Source organism: Gavia stellata, chromosome 18 (genome assembly GCF_030936135.1).
Source record: "Gavia stellata isolate bGavSte3 chromosome 18, bGavSte3.hap2, whole genome shotgun sequence".
Classification (NCBI taxonomy): Eukaryota; Metazoa; Chordata; class Aves; order Gaviiformes; family Gaviidae; genus Gavia; species Gavia stellata.
Genome location: NC_082611.1, coordinates 5,089,001 through 5,105,633, shown reverse-complemented (window position 1 = coordinate 5,105,633; position 16,633 = coordinate 5,089,001). Strand labels below are relative to the sequence as shown.

Genomic DNA, 16,633 nt, shown 5'->3' with positions numbered 1-16,633 from the left:
GGTTTGATAATTCACATGTGGTCCAATGTCGCTGTGGGGATTTCTCAGGTTATACAAGCTGAGAATCTGGCCTGCGGTATCTAATTTTATAGGCAAAATGGTTGTGTACTGTAGCTATGCTACTTTTGCCATGAACCTTGCTCTCATTTTGCACTTCTTAATTGACGTCAGATGTACAATGTGCCACTTCAATTTTTACTTTCAAAAAACAGTGATGGGTGTTCAGCTAAAACGGGCTGCAAAAGTAGAGGGAACCACTGCATCCCACTATCTAGCTTTCTTAGAAAGCCAGAATACGGGCTAGCTTATTAAAAGCTGCTTTTGGCCCAGTTAGAGACATAAACCAGCGTCATTTGCTATGTATCAAATACAGCTATGTCAGATGTAGAAAGAGGATGCGTGATCTTAGATGCCAACATGGATAACCTTAAAAACTTGCGTTCTAATTGAAGTTCCAGTGCAAAGTGCCAGTAACTCCGTAATTTCCTGCGTTTGATCTTCTAAAGTACATTGTGCAGCTGGCAGTTTGCTGGATTAGCTCATCGTTTAGTCTCAGTATTTCCGGTTCATTTCATTAAAGCTCTGAGATTTTTTTGGACACTGTTGCTTGGCTTCTGCACTGTTCTTGCAGGTTACTAAGGAGAACTCAGCTTTGGAAGTTATAAGAAAGTCTTCAGTGCAACAGTTGAGGAAACCGGCATTAGAGAAGGGAGCTTGCAGAGGAAAGAGGGATCTATATGCCTCACCCAAGCCACTAATTAGTCTTAGCAAACTATAATTCCTTTGAATCACGATATCCTGAGAGAGGAGAGGGGTCGGAGAAATGAAGGTTACGTTTCAATTCACTCTTAAAGGGTCGATCAAAGTCTGTTACTTGATAAAAGACTGGCAACAATAGGATCCATAATATCACTTACAGCTCCTGAATTCATACATCCGTATTAGTATAAAATTCTCAACACAAATATGAGAACCGGAGAATTAAAGCACACTCAATGAACAGAAGTATTTTTGCCATTTAGGCATTGGGCTTAGATTCCTTTCCGGTGAGAGGGGACATTTAGCTGCTCTGGCTGTCACTGGGAATTCAGAGGAGCCTGGGCTAATAAATCTTCAGACAGCCCGTCCTCTCCTTTGTTAGCTTTCGAGTCCCCCTGCCAGCAGCGTGATCGTACACACACCTCAAAGCAGGCACGCACGCAGGGCCAGCCCGCGCCCAGCCGCCTCCTTTTGTGAATTCGGGAAATCTCATGGGTGCTGATCAAAGAGGAAGAGAAATATTTGTAAAATAAAGAAACTTTTTCTCTCTTGAAAGGCTTCAAACCAGATAAAATAAAAATAAATGTGGCTGGAAAGGGCTTCTTTCCTCTACGCATCCCAGTTTCCTGCGACCCACCTCCACCCTTTCTCTCTCCAGAAGCGATTCATGTGGGAGTAGCTCTTTGTGAAGATCTACAGATAAAGTTATGGCAGCTATCCAAAGACATTCATGGCTCCTGGCAATCTATTTTCCTGTAACGTAATTATATCCTTGTGGGGGATAAATCTAGAAGATTTTTTTTTTTTTTTTTTTAAAAAAAGGCACTTCAGTGTTGGAGGGGAAAAAAAATAGGATTTTCATCTGCTGCAGCGTTGTGTGATGGTGCTCTCTTTCTCATGTCCCACATAATTGGTAACAGGGAAATTGTTTCAGAAATGAGTATCTCTGCGGTTAACCTTGAGTGCACAAGGGTGGGGGGCGAGGCGGTTTTTTGTTTGTCTTTTTTTTTTTTTTTCAATTTATATTAATTCTGGTGTCATACTCATTATCTCGTTCACGTTGCTAGGAGCTTCAGGAGCCTTCAAAACAGCAGATCTGTTCTTTCATTCGGACAGCCAGGAAAGCATTACTTTTGGCACAGATCTGTGCTCCTTTTTGTGATATATTCAGGACCTAATCAGGCCTTACTGTCCATAAGCGCTGGTGTAACATAACTTGCTGAAATGTTCTTTTGAGGTCTGACAGGTGTATCATGCTTTAGAAAAGATTGTACCCTTCAGATGTTGGAAATGCCACAGGAAAAAAAATGCAAAAGGGTAGCATAAAATGTGAACTCTTAAAAATAGCCTCAAATTCTGCTTGCGTAACATGGCACGCTATTAAGCTTGCCTACAAAAGCTTGCAGTTGTGTGGTTGTTCTGTAGCGGTTAGAGTTTTAATGGCATGAGAAAATGCAAGTTTGCTCTTCTCTCGAGTCAGAGAAAATTACAGTGTTCCTGTGCCATCAGTTCTAATGATGTTTCTAGTTTCATAAGAGCCAATTTTGCAACATAAGTGAAATAGGCATCTCTTTCATTTACACTGTATCTGTCCCTGAAAATACACCTTGTGTTAATGTATCCGTCTATAATTGATGTATTGCAAATGTTGAGCGTATCACATAATCAAAAGGCTTAGAGGTTAAAGAACTTCTTACTGAACTGGGAGTGCAATCCAGTGGTTGGAATTATTGCTAACTTCAGACAAGATGCTATAATTTCCTTTCAGATAATATAGGAAGCCAGGGTGGCATAAAACTTCTTGTTAGAACAGATCGTACCTTAAGATAAACTCCCATTGATAAAGATTTCCAGCTTTTGGCATAGGGAAATAAAATGTACGGGAAAGAAATCCTAGGAGATAGACTTCTACAGAAGTCCAGTAATTTAAACTTGATTCTAATTACTGCCGATACACAGAATCTGAAATTTATTCATATCTGTCTGTATTTGCTGTCCATCCATAGACACCAATTGGTATTAAATGTTTAGCTTTTTACAAACATTGTGATTTCTGAGATGAACTGGCAAGAAACTGTGAAGCAGGCTGGAAAAGAAAGAAGATGCAGAATGAATGCAAGAGAAGAAGGGATTGTCTAGAACCTATTCCTGTCCTTTAGGATTTGAATACTCTTCTATGGGATCCTGGAAGAAACCCAAGCAGGTAGGGAGAATGGAGCAAAATTATCTAGTATGTCTCACCTATTTCTGCTTTCGGCTATGCCGTGTGATTCCAGTTCCTTCTGCTCCTCCTGAGAATGTCTCTGCTGAAGCCGTGAGTTCCACCCAGATCCTTCTGACATGGACCGCAGTTCCTGAGTCCGAGCAGAATGGTCTCGTCCTGGGTTACAAGGTAAGCAACTGGAGTTTCTTGCTGATTTAATTTTTAATGTATTACTTGGATGTGTTTTTGCATTTGTTATTTATTATTCACCTGCTAGATATTATTCATAAATCAGCTGGAGAAGATATAGGAAGTGTGCTGGTTTTTAAAGGGGTGACTGATGAATATAATCTCATTTTATATTTTGTGAAAAGGAGAAATCTAAAATGCGTACCCCTTTTGTCAGTCCTCATGTGACAATCTTTTTCTTTCTATATTTCTTACACATTTATTCTGCAGATCCTTTTCAAAGCAAAAGATTTAGACTCCGAACCAAAGAGCCAAACAGTAAGAGGTAACCACACTCAGTCTTTCCTGCTGTCTGGCTTGCGGAAATACGTGCTCTATGAGATCCAGGTATTGGCGTTCACTCGTATCGGAGATGGAGTCCCCAGCTCTCCTGCAGTTATAGAAAGAACCAAGGATGATGGTAAGTTTACAGGTTACCAAAATAAGTATCTTATTTAATCCAACCTTTTAACGCTGCTTTCTTTTAGGGATACAAGCATAGACAACAGCCCAATCTAAGGCTATTTGGTGGGATGGGGGGTGGGTTGTGGGTTGTTTGTTTTTTTTTTTTTCCCAACTTTGAACCTAAAGGATTAGATCCCTACCTAGTATAACTCAGCACCATTCCATTGCTCAGGGGCTGAGGATTTGGCAAAACCACAGAAAACCAGAGTCCCCCATTTCTTCTTTCTCTGCAGCTGACAAAGAGGAAAAAAACTTCTGAAATTGTACTCTGAAGCTCAGTGTAGATGATTTCTACTGAAGAGAATTTTTAGAGTCCAATTATAAATTCCTATTTGAGTTCAATCATGCTCTAAAAATAAAAAGCAGAGTACTGCAATTGAAAGCAATAAACAAATCTGGGTCGGATTGGACTGAAGGAGAGATACAGAATTTGCAACTTCAGTAATCCATTCTCAGTTTTTTCCCAAAAGAGTAAGGCATCGACCCTGGAAGATGATCATACCAGCTTCCTTCTCTAACTGCCTCCAGCGCTTCTTGTGAGCTCAGGGACCCCCGAGGGCAGTTTGATGTGATGAAGGACCCGAGCGAGCCCCTCGCCCCGGTCTGGTGGGAGCACTCCTGCTGATGGGGTTTCACAGAAACTTACTTCAACTCTTAAAATATTTTTGACTTTGCAGATGCTAAAGTTACTTTTAGTTTCATTACCTTTTCAGTATTAAATGAAGGTTAATATCAGCGTGAGAGGCTTCTGTTTATTACTCCCAATGAAGATGAACAAAAAAAGAAAGTCTCTCTTTTTTCATCAAAAGCTTTTCAATAGTAATGGAATAAACGTTGATTTCTATAAGCGACTTCCTTCAGGTAATTTGGTTGGGCTGAAAACACATTCAAAATTCTGGCTGAAGAGGACATTTTCTATGGAGTGCGGGGAAGGAGTAAGAGCATGCAGGGACGGGGACGGGAACAGGGACAGCAGCTCCCTGACACCTTTTAGCCATTTTCTCAGCATGCTGCCTGAGTGGGGACTTGGCTTTTCTTTGAAAGGAACAAAGAGAAATTACTGTTAGCAGAACTCTGCAGGGAGAGAAAAAGCACTCACTGAAATGTACATATCAGACTATAATGAGAAATATTTAAAACTGTTTGTTTTGGATAACCCCATTATAGCAGTTCCCTCCTTAAGTGCATGTTGGCAAATGATACAAATTGTTCTTCCATCTCCATACCCCTGACATAAATACGCTGTGTCTCCTCTGGGCTCAACTTAATTAAAAGTATCATCAGGGGTAATGCAGGTGGAATTTGTGCTGAAGGGGAAATTTTGCAGATGCTAATGTATGAATTAGCATCTCCTCACCTTGTGAACCTGGGATGGTCAGAGCAGCCACCAGCCGTCTGTATTAATGTGCATCTCACCTGCTTCAGGTTCTCCTGCTCAGACCTAAGTGTTTAAAATGCACAGGTAAAATCAGAAGGCCGTTCAAAACCGGTGCTGATGACAGAGAGAGGAGATATTATTCAATTCCAACAGGTACGAAGCAGATTAAGCTGACACATAACTCTCTGTAAAGGCAGCTTGGTGACTTGCTTCATAGTATGTAATCAATTAACAAGCGGTGATGTGGCCGGTTCACGGGGACTCCCCGCTACGCTGCTGGGAGATAACTCTTGCAGAGGTCAGAGCTCCTTTGTCACAGCATCCCGCTAAATGCATTTCACAGGTACGGTAAAACACTGTAGGGTGCACTGGTTCTGTGTTGTGTTTGACGTCCGTGGGTGCTGGAGGCATTTGGCCATGGACAGGATTCCTCAGAATAAATTTATATTAGGTATGTATGTAGGCACTCCTAACCATCTATTTATTACTGGTGAGATACAGCTTGAGGTGCCTTCTGCGTAAGGTGAGCAGAGAACTTGTAATTCCTCTGACATGCAATGCTTGCTAGAAGGATCTCTGTTTTTCTTTCCAGCCCCCGGGCCACCCGTGAGGCTGGTGTTCCCCGAGGTGAGGCTGACATCCGTACGGATTGTTTGGCAGCCGCCGGAGGAGCCCAATGGAATTATTCTGGGTAAGAGGGAGCAGCAGGCCTGGGGCTGGGAGGAGAAGGCTGGAGACCAGAGCGAGCTTCGGCTGTTGGGTTTTCCTTTCCCTTGCATGTTGGATTAGAAACCACACATAAGCAAATCCGTGGCTAAAGAAAAGAAAATATGTCGGTGTCAGCTGAGAGACACGGTACCCTGTGGTGAGGAGGAAAGTCTGCCCGGCTGCATGGTGTGTCTTTTCCTGAACCCAAATTACATGTCATTCCCGGCTCTGTGTCTGAATTGTCATCTCTGTCCCCATTTGCGTTTGGGTTTGTAACCTGTTTGGCTGGTTGTTGGGCAAACTGCCTGTTGAGCTGCAGCAGGGGAGAGCTGGATTTTCCCCTCCTTCCCTTCCCCTTCCTTTTCTGGGAACATTGCAGTTTCACATGCGCTTCTGTTTCATTGCTTCCTTTGGATAATACTGTCTGTCGAGTCACAAGGAGTTAACTCCCATTTGGCTTTTCATCAAGGGAAATAGGGGTGGCAAGGGACGGCAGAAATTCATGGAAAACTTTCTTACCTTCCTGCTCCCCGAACTCTTGGGTTGCCTTTGCAATGTCAGCACCTACTTGTGCTTTAAATGTGTGTAAAACTCTTTTACAATGTAAGAATCCTTTCTTGCCTCTAAAATTAAAGTAGCTAATAGTTACCCAGCAATTTTGTGTTCTCTGCTGATGTTAAACACATTTTATGGTAGTTCTAGCCGGTGAGTAAGCATTTGTCTCTCAAATGTGAAAAAAAGAGAAAGCTTTTGGGTTTTGTTTAGTTCTCTAGTCTGACAGGCCTTTCTGCTTCTAATTTCACTGCCATCATTCAGGCTTGCCTGTAGTCTTTTAGCAGTATTTCCTAAAGCCCTCGTTGTTGGGTGGAGGGTGCCTACTTCAAACGCTACTGCGTTGGTGGCATCCCTTTAAATAAAGGACCGGTCTTGCATTGTGTTTAAATCTTGACTCAAGAACTCGAAGTGTTTGCTCAGGTGTGTAGTTTCCCAAAGTGCTCAGGGGGTGATCCTGACGCCTGAAGATGCGGGGAAATCATCAAATGGGATCCGAAGACAGCCGCTGCAGGGATTTTCTGAGCACAAGAAAGAGACTGTTTGAAGCTTGGCAGCGGTTAGCCGTCAGAGACAGATCCACGCAGGGTTTCTCTGCAGCTCAAGGAAGCTTGGCTTCCAGGTTGTCTTCTGGGTTTGATTTGTTGCTTTTTTTAAGGAACTGCGTGTCCTGGAATCTTGCTCTTAGTAGAGATTGGGATTTGAATCACACAATGTGGTTAAGGAGGGAAAAAAATCATTTGATGGAAATGATGAGAAAGTACAAAAGAGATTTTGCTCTCCCAACTGTGTTCCAATGTCTCAACGTTGCTGCACTTTGTCAGCCTTATTTGCTGAAGCTGCAAGCTCGGTGGAGTGGGAACTCTTTTTTTTTTTTTTGTCTTTGCACAGTGCTTTGTGCAACACATCCCCTTCTCAGTTGGTTCTTACTCGTTGCCGCTACGTTGTTGATAAAATCATACAAATGCCGGATTGGGAGGAAAGGGGAAGGGTGTCCTGTAAAGAATGCTTGGCATGGTTAGCATGTAGACTGTTGTCTCAGATGCCTTGCACAGTCCATTCCCGGTAACATATCCCAGGATACTTCATACTGTCCTGACTCAGCTTTTTTGCAACACTGATGGTGTAACTAAGTGGGTTTATGACCCGCTATTAATTCCTACCCTTTTTCTGCAGTACACTTCCAGGTCAGTCAGTCCCTCTTTTATGTGTACATTAAGCTTTTTCTTGGTAAATGTGATAATTTGCAGGCGCCTTTGTTGAATTTCATCTTACTGATTCCAGATCATCTCTCCTCGTTATCAAGATCACTTTAAATAGCACTCTTGTCCTCTAAAGTGCGCACAGCCACTCACAATTTGGTTTCATTTTTGGAGTTTGCAAGTAGACTGGCAATTCCATCAGCCAGGTCATGAATGAAAATATTGAACAGAACCAGACTTATTCATAAGGTCTCATGAGAGCTTACTTAATATGTCCTCCCAGTTTGTTAGCAAACTACTGATAACAACATTTTGACTTTTTTGTAAAGCGTTCAAGTCAAAATGTGTAGTATTTTTCTTCGATTCTGTTTGTCTTGTTTGCTTTCGACAGGGCTGTGTGCAACCATATTAAAGCCTTACCTGAAGTCAACATGGATCATATCTACTCTTCCCACCTGGCCAATTACACTGTCAAAATGGAAAATAGATTATTTGATATTTATTATTTGCTCCAGACAAATACATGTTGGCAGTTCTTTGGCGCTTTATTATCCTCATGGATTCTTATATATTGACTTGTATTTTTTTTCCAGGATCTTTCTGAGTATTGAACTTTAGCTCGATTTGTCCATAATTCCTCTGGTTTTTCTTTCCCCATTTTAAAAGATAGGGTACTCTGTTTGCCCTTCGGTAATGTTCTGGGACGTCACCTGTCCTCAACAATTTCTTGGAAGACAATCGCTAATTATTCGGCGATGGCTCCAGCTAGTTATATAAGCACTGCAGGGCAAATTCATCAGGCCTTTCTGAGTTGATTACATCTAGCTTAACTAAATATTCGTTAACCGGTTCTCTATTCTAGCCTACATCCCCACTTATATTGTCGTCAGTTTTAATTTGCGTTAAGTATCTAGGCAGCATCAACTTTTTTGTGTGTGTGAAAATGAAGCAACAGCCTTCCGTTCTTTTCTCTCACCTGTCTTGTGCTCATCTTTTCTTCCCAGTGGTTGACCTGTCTTCCTTCTGTCTCTCGGATTTCTAATGTATTTATAAAATCTTTGTCATTGCCTTTGATGCCCTTTAAGTTATAACTCACTTTGCACTTTAGCCATTCTGATTTTGTCCCTACATGCTTGTTCTGTCTATTTATACACTCCCTTAGACATGTGTCCTGTTTCAACTTTTGTCCAATTCAGTTTTGATTTTTAGGTCATTAGTTGAGCTCTGAATGCAAACATATTGGCCTCTTAACGTCTTTTGTCTGCATTGGGATAGTTGTACCTTTTTTTTGTCTCTTTTAAAACTGTCAGCTAACCTGAATTCTTTTTTCCCTTAGAATTCCTTCCCAGGGGGACGTTACCTGCCAGTTCCCCCAGTCCATCTCTTTGAAGTCCATTGTCTTTATTCAACAGTTCTCACGCCTTTTTTTTTTTTTGACAGTAGAAACATTGAGGTTCACGGAGGAAGTAGTTAGCTGCCAACGTCAGAGAGAAAAAGTTAAAATTACTCATGTTGGGTACTTCTGTGATCTTTCCTAAGAAGCGAGGAGTGCTTCAAAAATAGATAAAAACCAATGTGTAGCTTTCTAACTAAAGGCTGCAAGTTTATTATTTTTTTCCTGTACACCTTTTAAATCTCATTACTCTAATGAACTTTCAAAACACCGTTGTAACCACCACAGTCAAGTGCACTGAAGTAGAGTTGTTGGAAAAAATAAGTGAACATAATTTTGCACGGTGCCCTTCTATTCACTAGTGGGGTTGGAAAGAAAAAATACTTGCTTTGCACGAGCAACTTGTATTCAGAGCCTTTGAACTAATGTTCCTGCTCTGCTAGGTTTGTCCTCTGAGTATACAAGCACCTTTGCAGCTAACATTTTTGTAATCTATAACGCAACATGTTCTAGCATTTCAGAGGGAGATTAGCAGGATGAAATACTGGCAGGCACCAAGAGGGAAAACCACTTGTTTGTTTAAATATTTTACTGTGGAAGACTGCTAGATATTTCCATTTCTCCTTTTGGGAATGTTACGCTAACCATCTGAGGCTTCACTCTATCTTCTTTTCTGCACTCTGTTCAGCTAGCACCCAACATAGTTCCTTCAAATACTATTACAGAAAAAGGATGCATTAATGTGCATATATGCACTTCTATGTATGAGCTTCCCCTGAAAATGAGAGCTCAACCCACATCCTTCCAGGCCCTGGTTAGTATTCCTCACGGTATCCTTGTATTTAGCGTTTACCTGAAGTGTATTGCAAAAGAGTGTAAGAACTCCAGTGAGAATTAGAACCAAAATTGGATGTAATCCATGTTTGCAAATTCATATTTTGATCCTAGACTGCATTTGCACACCCGCTGGCCCTTAAACAGATAAGCAGTAAAATCAACAAACTGGATTGCTGCTCCACCAGGCAGACCGTAACCTCCCAATATCATTTGGCTTTCCCTAAGTTCTGTGACAAATTAATAAATGTTTGTATCTCTGCTGCACCATGGCCTGCATGAACGGGTGCTGTCAGTTCCAAAGGGCTTTGTATGGTGATGAGCTTGAAAGCTCTTTCATATTCATGGTGTGTTGTCATCTTCCTGCCTGTTTGCTTTGGGGAATCCACTGGTTGTGTTACAATGACCTAACATTTAACAGGCGGTTCAGACTGCTGCCATTTATTGAGTTCAGAAAGCGTAACTCCTGAAACTGCTTGCAGTTGTGCAAAAAATACTTAAAAAGATGCTAATGCAAAAATAAGCCTAGTTTCAAGGAATAAATTGAACTCCTGAAGAGTTGCTATTTCAAGGCGCTTTTTTTATGCTTTTTTGGCCTGGTGAAGCGCAGAACTCCGTACAGCAGAAGACATTTGGGATCTAATGCTATATGGGGGGAAAAAAAAGAAAAATTAAGAAAACGGTATAAATTCTTCTTATTGACCATCCAGATACTTCATATTCTGTAAGATATTCCTTTCCCAAAAAAGTTTGCTCTGGTCACCTTTTAAAGGTTTTACTTTCATTCATAACCTTTAATTTTTTTTTAATCTAAGAGATCTGTGACATCTTATTGTCGTAATCTAGTAAGGGAAGGAGGCTTCCTTGTTCCTCCACTGCAGCAATTGCAGTTATTGCTTCTTATAGCCCTCGAGCATACATTAATTTCTCTTTGAACACTTTCCATTTACCTCTATTGATTTGCCTTGTTTGATTTCACTTAACATTTCCTGTCTTCTCCCATCCCTTGTTGCTGAAATTCATCAACTTAATAATTTTATCTTTTTGATCTCGCGTTAGCCCTAATTAATATCCAAGCTGTGGTTTAAATACTGCGTCTTCTGTGTCACTCAGGGAAAAAAAGAAAAAGGATTCTTTTTATGTATCCTGGCTGTCCCAAACTGTCATGGATGATGTAGGAGATCAAAATTAAGATACTGGGTATCTCTCGGGTGGTTTGTAGGTAGCAGTAAGAGTGAGCTGGGCTCAGGTGCAGAGGTTGGGTATGCACCTTTAAGTCAGACCAAGGGAAGTGTTGAGTTTCTGAAGAAACATGTAAAGGTGATGGCTCTGGTTGTGTAAACCCTGCCTGAGATATCCAGGAAAATAGATATTTACCCAGACTGTCAGCCAACACGGCAGCTGTAGGAGAGGACAGGGAGAGCTGATGCTGTTTTTCACAGGGATGCATTGAAAGGGAGTTTGCAGAGCCTGTCAGAGAGACAGGCCGTGACAAGTGATTTCCTCTTTCTCATGGCTAAATTAGTTTTTACACTAGCCAAGCAACCACTCTTGTGTAAGTTATTATAATGGCCTAGGTATATATATGTGTTCCTTTGCCTAATCTGAGCATGTTTGTAATTGGCTTTCCAGCATGAGTACCGCCATTTGGCAGTAAATAGTTTTCTTTCTATTCTTCCTTACATTTTAACTACACTTTGTATTTTACAAAGGTTTAGAAAAGAGAGGAAATTGCTCGACAAGGATGTGTCCCAGATATCATACTTATCTTTTAATAACTAGATAAATCAACTTTTCTATTCTTTTAATATTCTCTGTTTCCCTCCAGGTCTTATTCTTTACGTCTTACATCCCTTTATCAAACTTCTTTAGCCATCTTAGTTGCTTCTTCCTTCATCTTTCCTGCTGCTGTAAAAATTTCCCCAGTGCTTTTCTTTGACTATTTTTCGCCCTTATTGAGATTCTGTGCCGGGTTTTTTACTCCCGCATTCTTCACATCTGTATAAACAAAAAGAGATCGTAGGGTATCCGTTCCTTCTCCCCATTGCTAGCTGTCTTTCTGTAGACTTTAAAAAAGATCAAAATACTATAGTACTAAAGATACAGAAATACTTTGGTGAAATATACTGGACCAGTAATGGGAGAGCTGGTGCCATGGATAAAAGGAAGTGGTTTGCAGGTGGAAAAAGGAAATGTTCAAAGTGTAAGACCCTGAGACTTCGCTGGGATCTAAGCATGCTCAGGAGCTCTGAAAAATCAGGCCACTTTTTATCTAGCAGTCTAATGCTATCCACCCAGCTGTGAAAATGTTGCTGTAGGAATCTGCCTGACAGACCAGCTGCCGCGGTCTGTGAGGGTACCCCGGGCAGCGCGAGGTGAACCCCCGCGGGCTTTCGCTGCTGACGCCCATTTTCAAACGTGGGTGCCCGGAGCAGGTGAAGGCACTGCCGTGAATCGGCTCGGTACCCAAACCTGTTTGTACCCGCGGCCTGCGGGAGCTCGGGCTGAAGCCACAGGTGCTCGAAAAAGCCAAGTCACTCTTCGAGGTGTCTGTGCGATCCAGTTTGCTCCATGTGAGCAGCCATGGCTGTTGCCCCACATCCCCGGCAGCTGCCGAAGAAAAAAGGACAAGGAAATGCTTGTGCGTCGTCAACAGCGCTGTGAGAGTCAGCACACCAGAAGTATTACCATCTGTATCCCAATTAAATTCCACTGTTTGTGACAGCGTGCACCACACGCAAGTATGGCATTACTTCAGGAGAGTGCAGGAACTCTGTTTGTGCCTTTTCTGTGAGTGGGCATGTGGCAATTGTTGCATAATCACAGTGGGAAATAAATGTCATTGATTTTGTCTAATAGCCACAGGTAAGATAAAACCCTCGGTTTTCATGCACTGACCTTCACAAATGAAGCACGCTGCGTTTGGCTCCCCTTGTTCTTGTTGCAGCCAAAATGTGGTGGGAGATCAAACTCTAGCTGGGATATTAATTCAAGAGAAAGAGACGGTCTCAGGTGCTGCAGACCCCTTTGTCATTCGGAAGATGAGCAGAGGGTTGGCAGAACCATGTCATGACTGTTTTGTTTTCAGCTGGTTTGATTTGAATTTGTTGGCTGCCCTCTGCCCTGTGTAACTCCATGAAGCATTTAATCATACAACTGTATTCAGCTTGGGCAATAAAGCCCACACCAGTTCTGGTATTAATTGATTTTGGAAGTCAGCAGCTGGACTGAACGTTACCGTCGAGCTCCAGAAGTGAGAGCCTGATTCAATTGCTGGGTTTACAGAATGGATTTGAACATTTGGCAGATCCTCTTTGGGGGACAGTTGCTGCTAGTGGTGCGTGAGAACTCTGGAAGCCCTCCTTTGCACAGTTGGATCGTTAATAATACAGGCTAAACTGTAAACTCCTAATTGTCAGGCAGGTTGGAATGGGGGTTATCACTTCCAGGCATCAACAAAATTGATTATTAAGTGCCGCATGGTTGAAGCAGGACCTCACAGCTTGCAGGCTTCTTCCATGGGCTGTGGGCAAGGGCAGCAATGTTGAATGACAGAAGAAGGATGCTTTTATTGGCAGTTCTGGCACTTGCTGTACAGTTACCGGGGAGTGGGAGAGCTGAGAAAAAGGCAAGTGCAAAAAGCTGGAGCAAGCCTTTACTGGAGTAGCACGAAGGTTGCACGGTTTGGGCAATCCAGCTGCTCTGCAGCTGAAGAACCTTTAGTTTGAGCTAATGCTGAAACTGTGAGAGGGCAGAACAGCATGTGTGCGTACACGTGTGCGTGTGTGCTTGGGTGGAAAGCTGAACCAGAGAGTGTTGTCTTGAAGTGGCTCAACCAGGTGACATTAATCGCACGGACTCTGTTTGTTCCTTTGCCTTTCTACAAAGGTATCAGTATGCTCAGGGAAGATTAAACTGTTTTTGTATCTTGTTTGGTATAAAGGATGGAAAGTGAAATTAGTTTCGTGGCAGATAATATTGAGTAAACCCTTCCGTGCGCCACTGTGTGTGATTCCCTTCGTAAGGTACAGCGCCTGACTGGGGGAGGGCTGCCATATAGCGGAGTTTTGTAACACTAAAGGAAGTAAATGTACTTGGTTCTGGTCTCAGATAAACAAGTAATTATGATAAACTAATAGTTTTGGCGCTCCTTTGTCCCTGCTGGAAGAAACTCCTAACCCTTTTTCTCTCTCTTGTCGATGCTGTGGTTTCAGGGTATCAGATTGCCTACCGTCTGGCCAGCAGCAGCCCGAACAAGTTCACAACGGTGGAGGTTGGCTCAACAGTCAGGCAGTTTACTGCTACAGATCTCACCCCTGAGTCAGCATACATCTTTCGGACATCTGCCAAGACCAGGCAGGGCTGGGGGGAGCCTCTGGAAGCCACAGTGATCACAACTGAAAAAAGAGGTAATGCTTGCAGCCACAGGCTGAGGTACGTTCTGTTGCATGCCTTGGAGCCTGTGCTGCACTTAGGGGAATTTTAATAACAGGCTACAGCCTGTACATCTCCTCCTTCTCACCCTATAAACCTGCCTCAAACCATAGCAACATCATGATTTGAGAAACCTGGTGAGCAAGACAGACTTTTCTGAGACACAGTTCTTCTAACCTGCTGGGCTGCTGGAGATTGATTTTTCCATCAGCTGCTATATTGGCCATATGCAGCCTCCTTCTGCAGTCAGATCCTTTTTTCAGCGCTCTCGTTTTCTAGAAAGATTGCAATCTTAAGAAAGTAAGCGATGGATGAATTATATTGATTAGGGAATGCAAAAGGAGAGGCAGTGATGTTGCAGGATTTCTCCACAGCTCCTCCATTGTACCTCAGTCCTGACCTAATGTGTTAGTGATTACTCTGGCCTTTCACTGTTGCACACGCGAGCAGAGTGTTTGCATCTGGATCGCCCAGAATTTTTGTGCTTCTTGCATCAGCCATAAAATGGTTATTCGCATTCTGAATCTCCAATCAAATTCTGTTCTGTAGGGAACCTACTTGAAGAAAGCAGGAGTTAGATGTGTATAAAAGAAACCAGATGCTTAGATACCAAACCTGCCAAATTGTGAAAGACATAGAAGGTATTACAGAATCTGCCCTGCATCATTGCTTGTGTCTAATGCTTTGGCTCAAGTAACTGCTCGATCCTCCAGTCTTAGAACAGTTCCCTAGAGCTGCCAGTTAGAAAAATTATATTTTCTAGTTGTGCATGAAGATTTTATTTTTTTTTAATTCTGAGCTAAAAGAGAATATATTGGTAGAGAACAGGAGTGTGCATTTTCCTCTGGTCTTGTACCATATGCCATGTTCCGCTGCAAAGCATGTATCTGGTGTCTTGAGCTGGCAAAGTCAAAACTAGCCAGGGTAACTTTACCAGCATCACTCCCTTGGGCATCGCTGGCTTTTGTGCCATGTGCCGCTCTGACCCACTGTGCTGTTTGGATATTGATCATTAAGAAAACTTCTCCCTCAAAAATTACAACCATGCAACTTCTGTGATTTATAGAAATCACAGTTCAGAGAGAAGCACACTTCAGCAGGTAACTAGGGCAGACCTCCATAGACGTCTTTCAACTATTGTTAGCACTTTTGCATGTGCTTGTGTGCCTGGTCCTGGCTCTTGGCCAAGTCTTGCACTATAATACAACCAATTATATTTACTTTTAGTTCTTAAAATGTGCCTACTAAGCAATCTCTTGTTTTAAGTCCTTTCTACGCCTCACAAATCATTTTGTGCAAGAGTAAGGATTTCCCATGCTACTTGCCCACAATGTCTTCCTTATTATTTTCCTATCACAATTCTAAGAGAGGACATTGGCCTGATGTTCAACCACCAGCAGCGAGGACCTGTGGGATGCATTTCTGGCCTGTCTGGTTGGTGTTAAAATGGGAAAGCTCTCCAGGTCGTGTGCTGCCTTCCCAGTGCATAACAGTGCAGTCCTCAGAGAAAGAACCTCTAGAGCTGTGTTAGGAAACTTAAAGTGACTCTATTAAAGATACTGTCCATCAAAGAGATTTATCAGCTCAAGGTTTCTTCCACCCCTGTCTGATTGCTGTCAAAGTGGAATTTTAAAGTCCAGTGTGGGGCACTTTCAAAAAAACCCACCATGCCCAATAAAGTGAATACTCAAAGCTCGGAGCATCTCCTTTTCAATAAAATGCGCTCAGATTTCCCAGACCGTGCACAAGCTGTTGCTGGATACACAATAGCTCAAGGCAGAACTCCCAGCTCCGCTGCGGGAACAACGATCCCTTGCTGCTATCAATGCTTTAGGGTTATCTTGAACAGGCAAGTCATAGCATAAAATGAACCCTTTCTCTTTTTGATGGATGGCTCTGCTGTGTCTCTATGCATGCTATGGAACCGAGTCCCAAGGCACTGAGAGTTAACTGAAATGATCCTATATGTAAAGTGTGGAGAGAAGAATGTGTAATCTCACATCAGCAAGACTGATATAAGGGGATGATAAAGAAATTTATTCAGTGTCGCTATTCTGCTAACAAGTAAATAAACAAACAAACCTGAAACTTGTATACATGACAATAAATATTCTAGAGTGAAAAGATATTTAATTTCCATTAATAAAAATGCATTTCATATCCTCATAGTCCTTGATACTAAGGTAGGCAGGCACAAAAATTCCCTTGAAAATTAGAAAAATCGGTCAATCTTGTCCTTTTAAATTCCTTGGATAATCCCAATATAAATCTTTACACTTTACAAAGATACCTGTGATTTGTAGATCTCAAGCTGTATTGTAGCTGTATTCTCCAGAGGTGGTTCTGTAGTGCTTTGAATCTACACAGTGGTGTGATACCCTTCAGAATAGTCAACACCAGCGATCAGGGCAGAACTGAGTCAGAAAATGTAAATGTAGCGAGAAATTAAAAGTAGTCCATTGAGTCATATGGCCTGG

General features: G+C 42.1%; 1 protein-coding gene across 1 annotated transcript in view; it reads left to right on the top strand.

Moving 5' to 3' along the window:
• The window catches only part of SDK1 (sidekick cell adhesion molecule 1), a 419,880-nt gene that overhangs the window by 344,781 nt on the left and 58,466 nt on the right, over positions 1-16,633 (top strand). The window contains exons 26-29 of the mRNA XM_059826302.1: positions 3,036-3,151; positions 3,422-3,611; positions 5,626-5,724; positions 13,937-14,131. Coding sequence (XP_059682285.1) covers positions 3,036-3,151; positions 3,422-3,611; positions 5,626-5,724; positions 13,937-14,131 — 600 coding nt within the window. The remainder of the gene's footprint in view (positions 1-3,035; positions 3,152-3,421; positions 3,612-5,625; positions 5,725-13,936; positions 14,132-16,633) is intronic.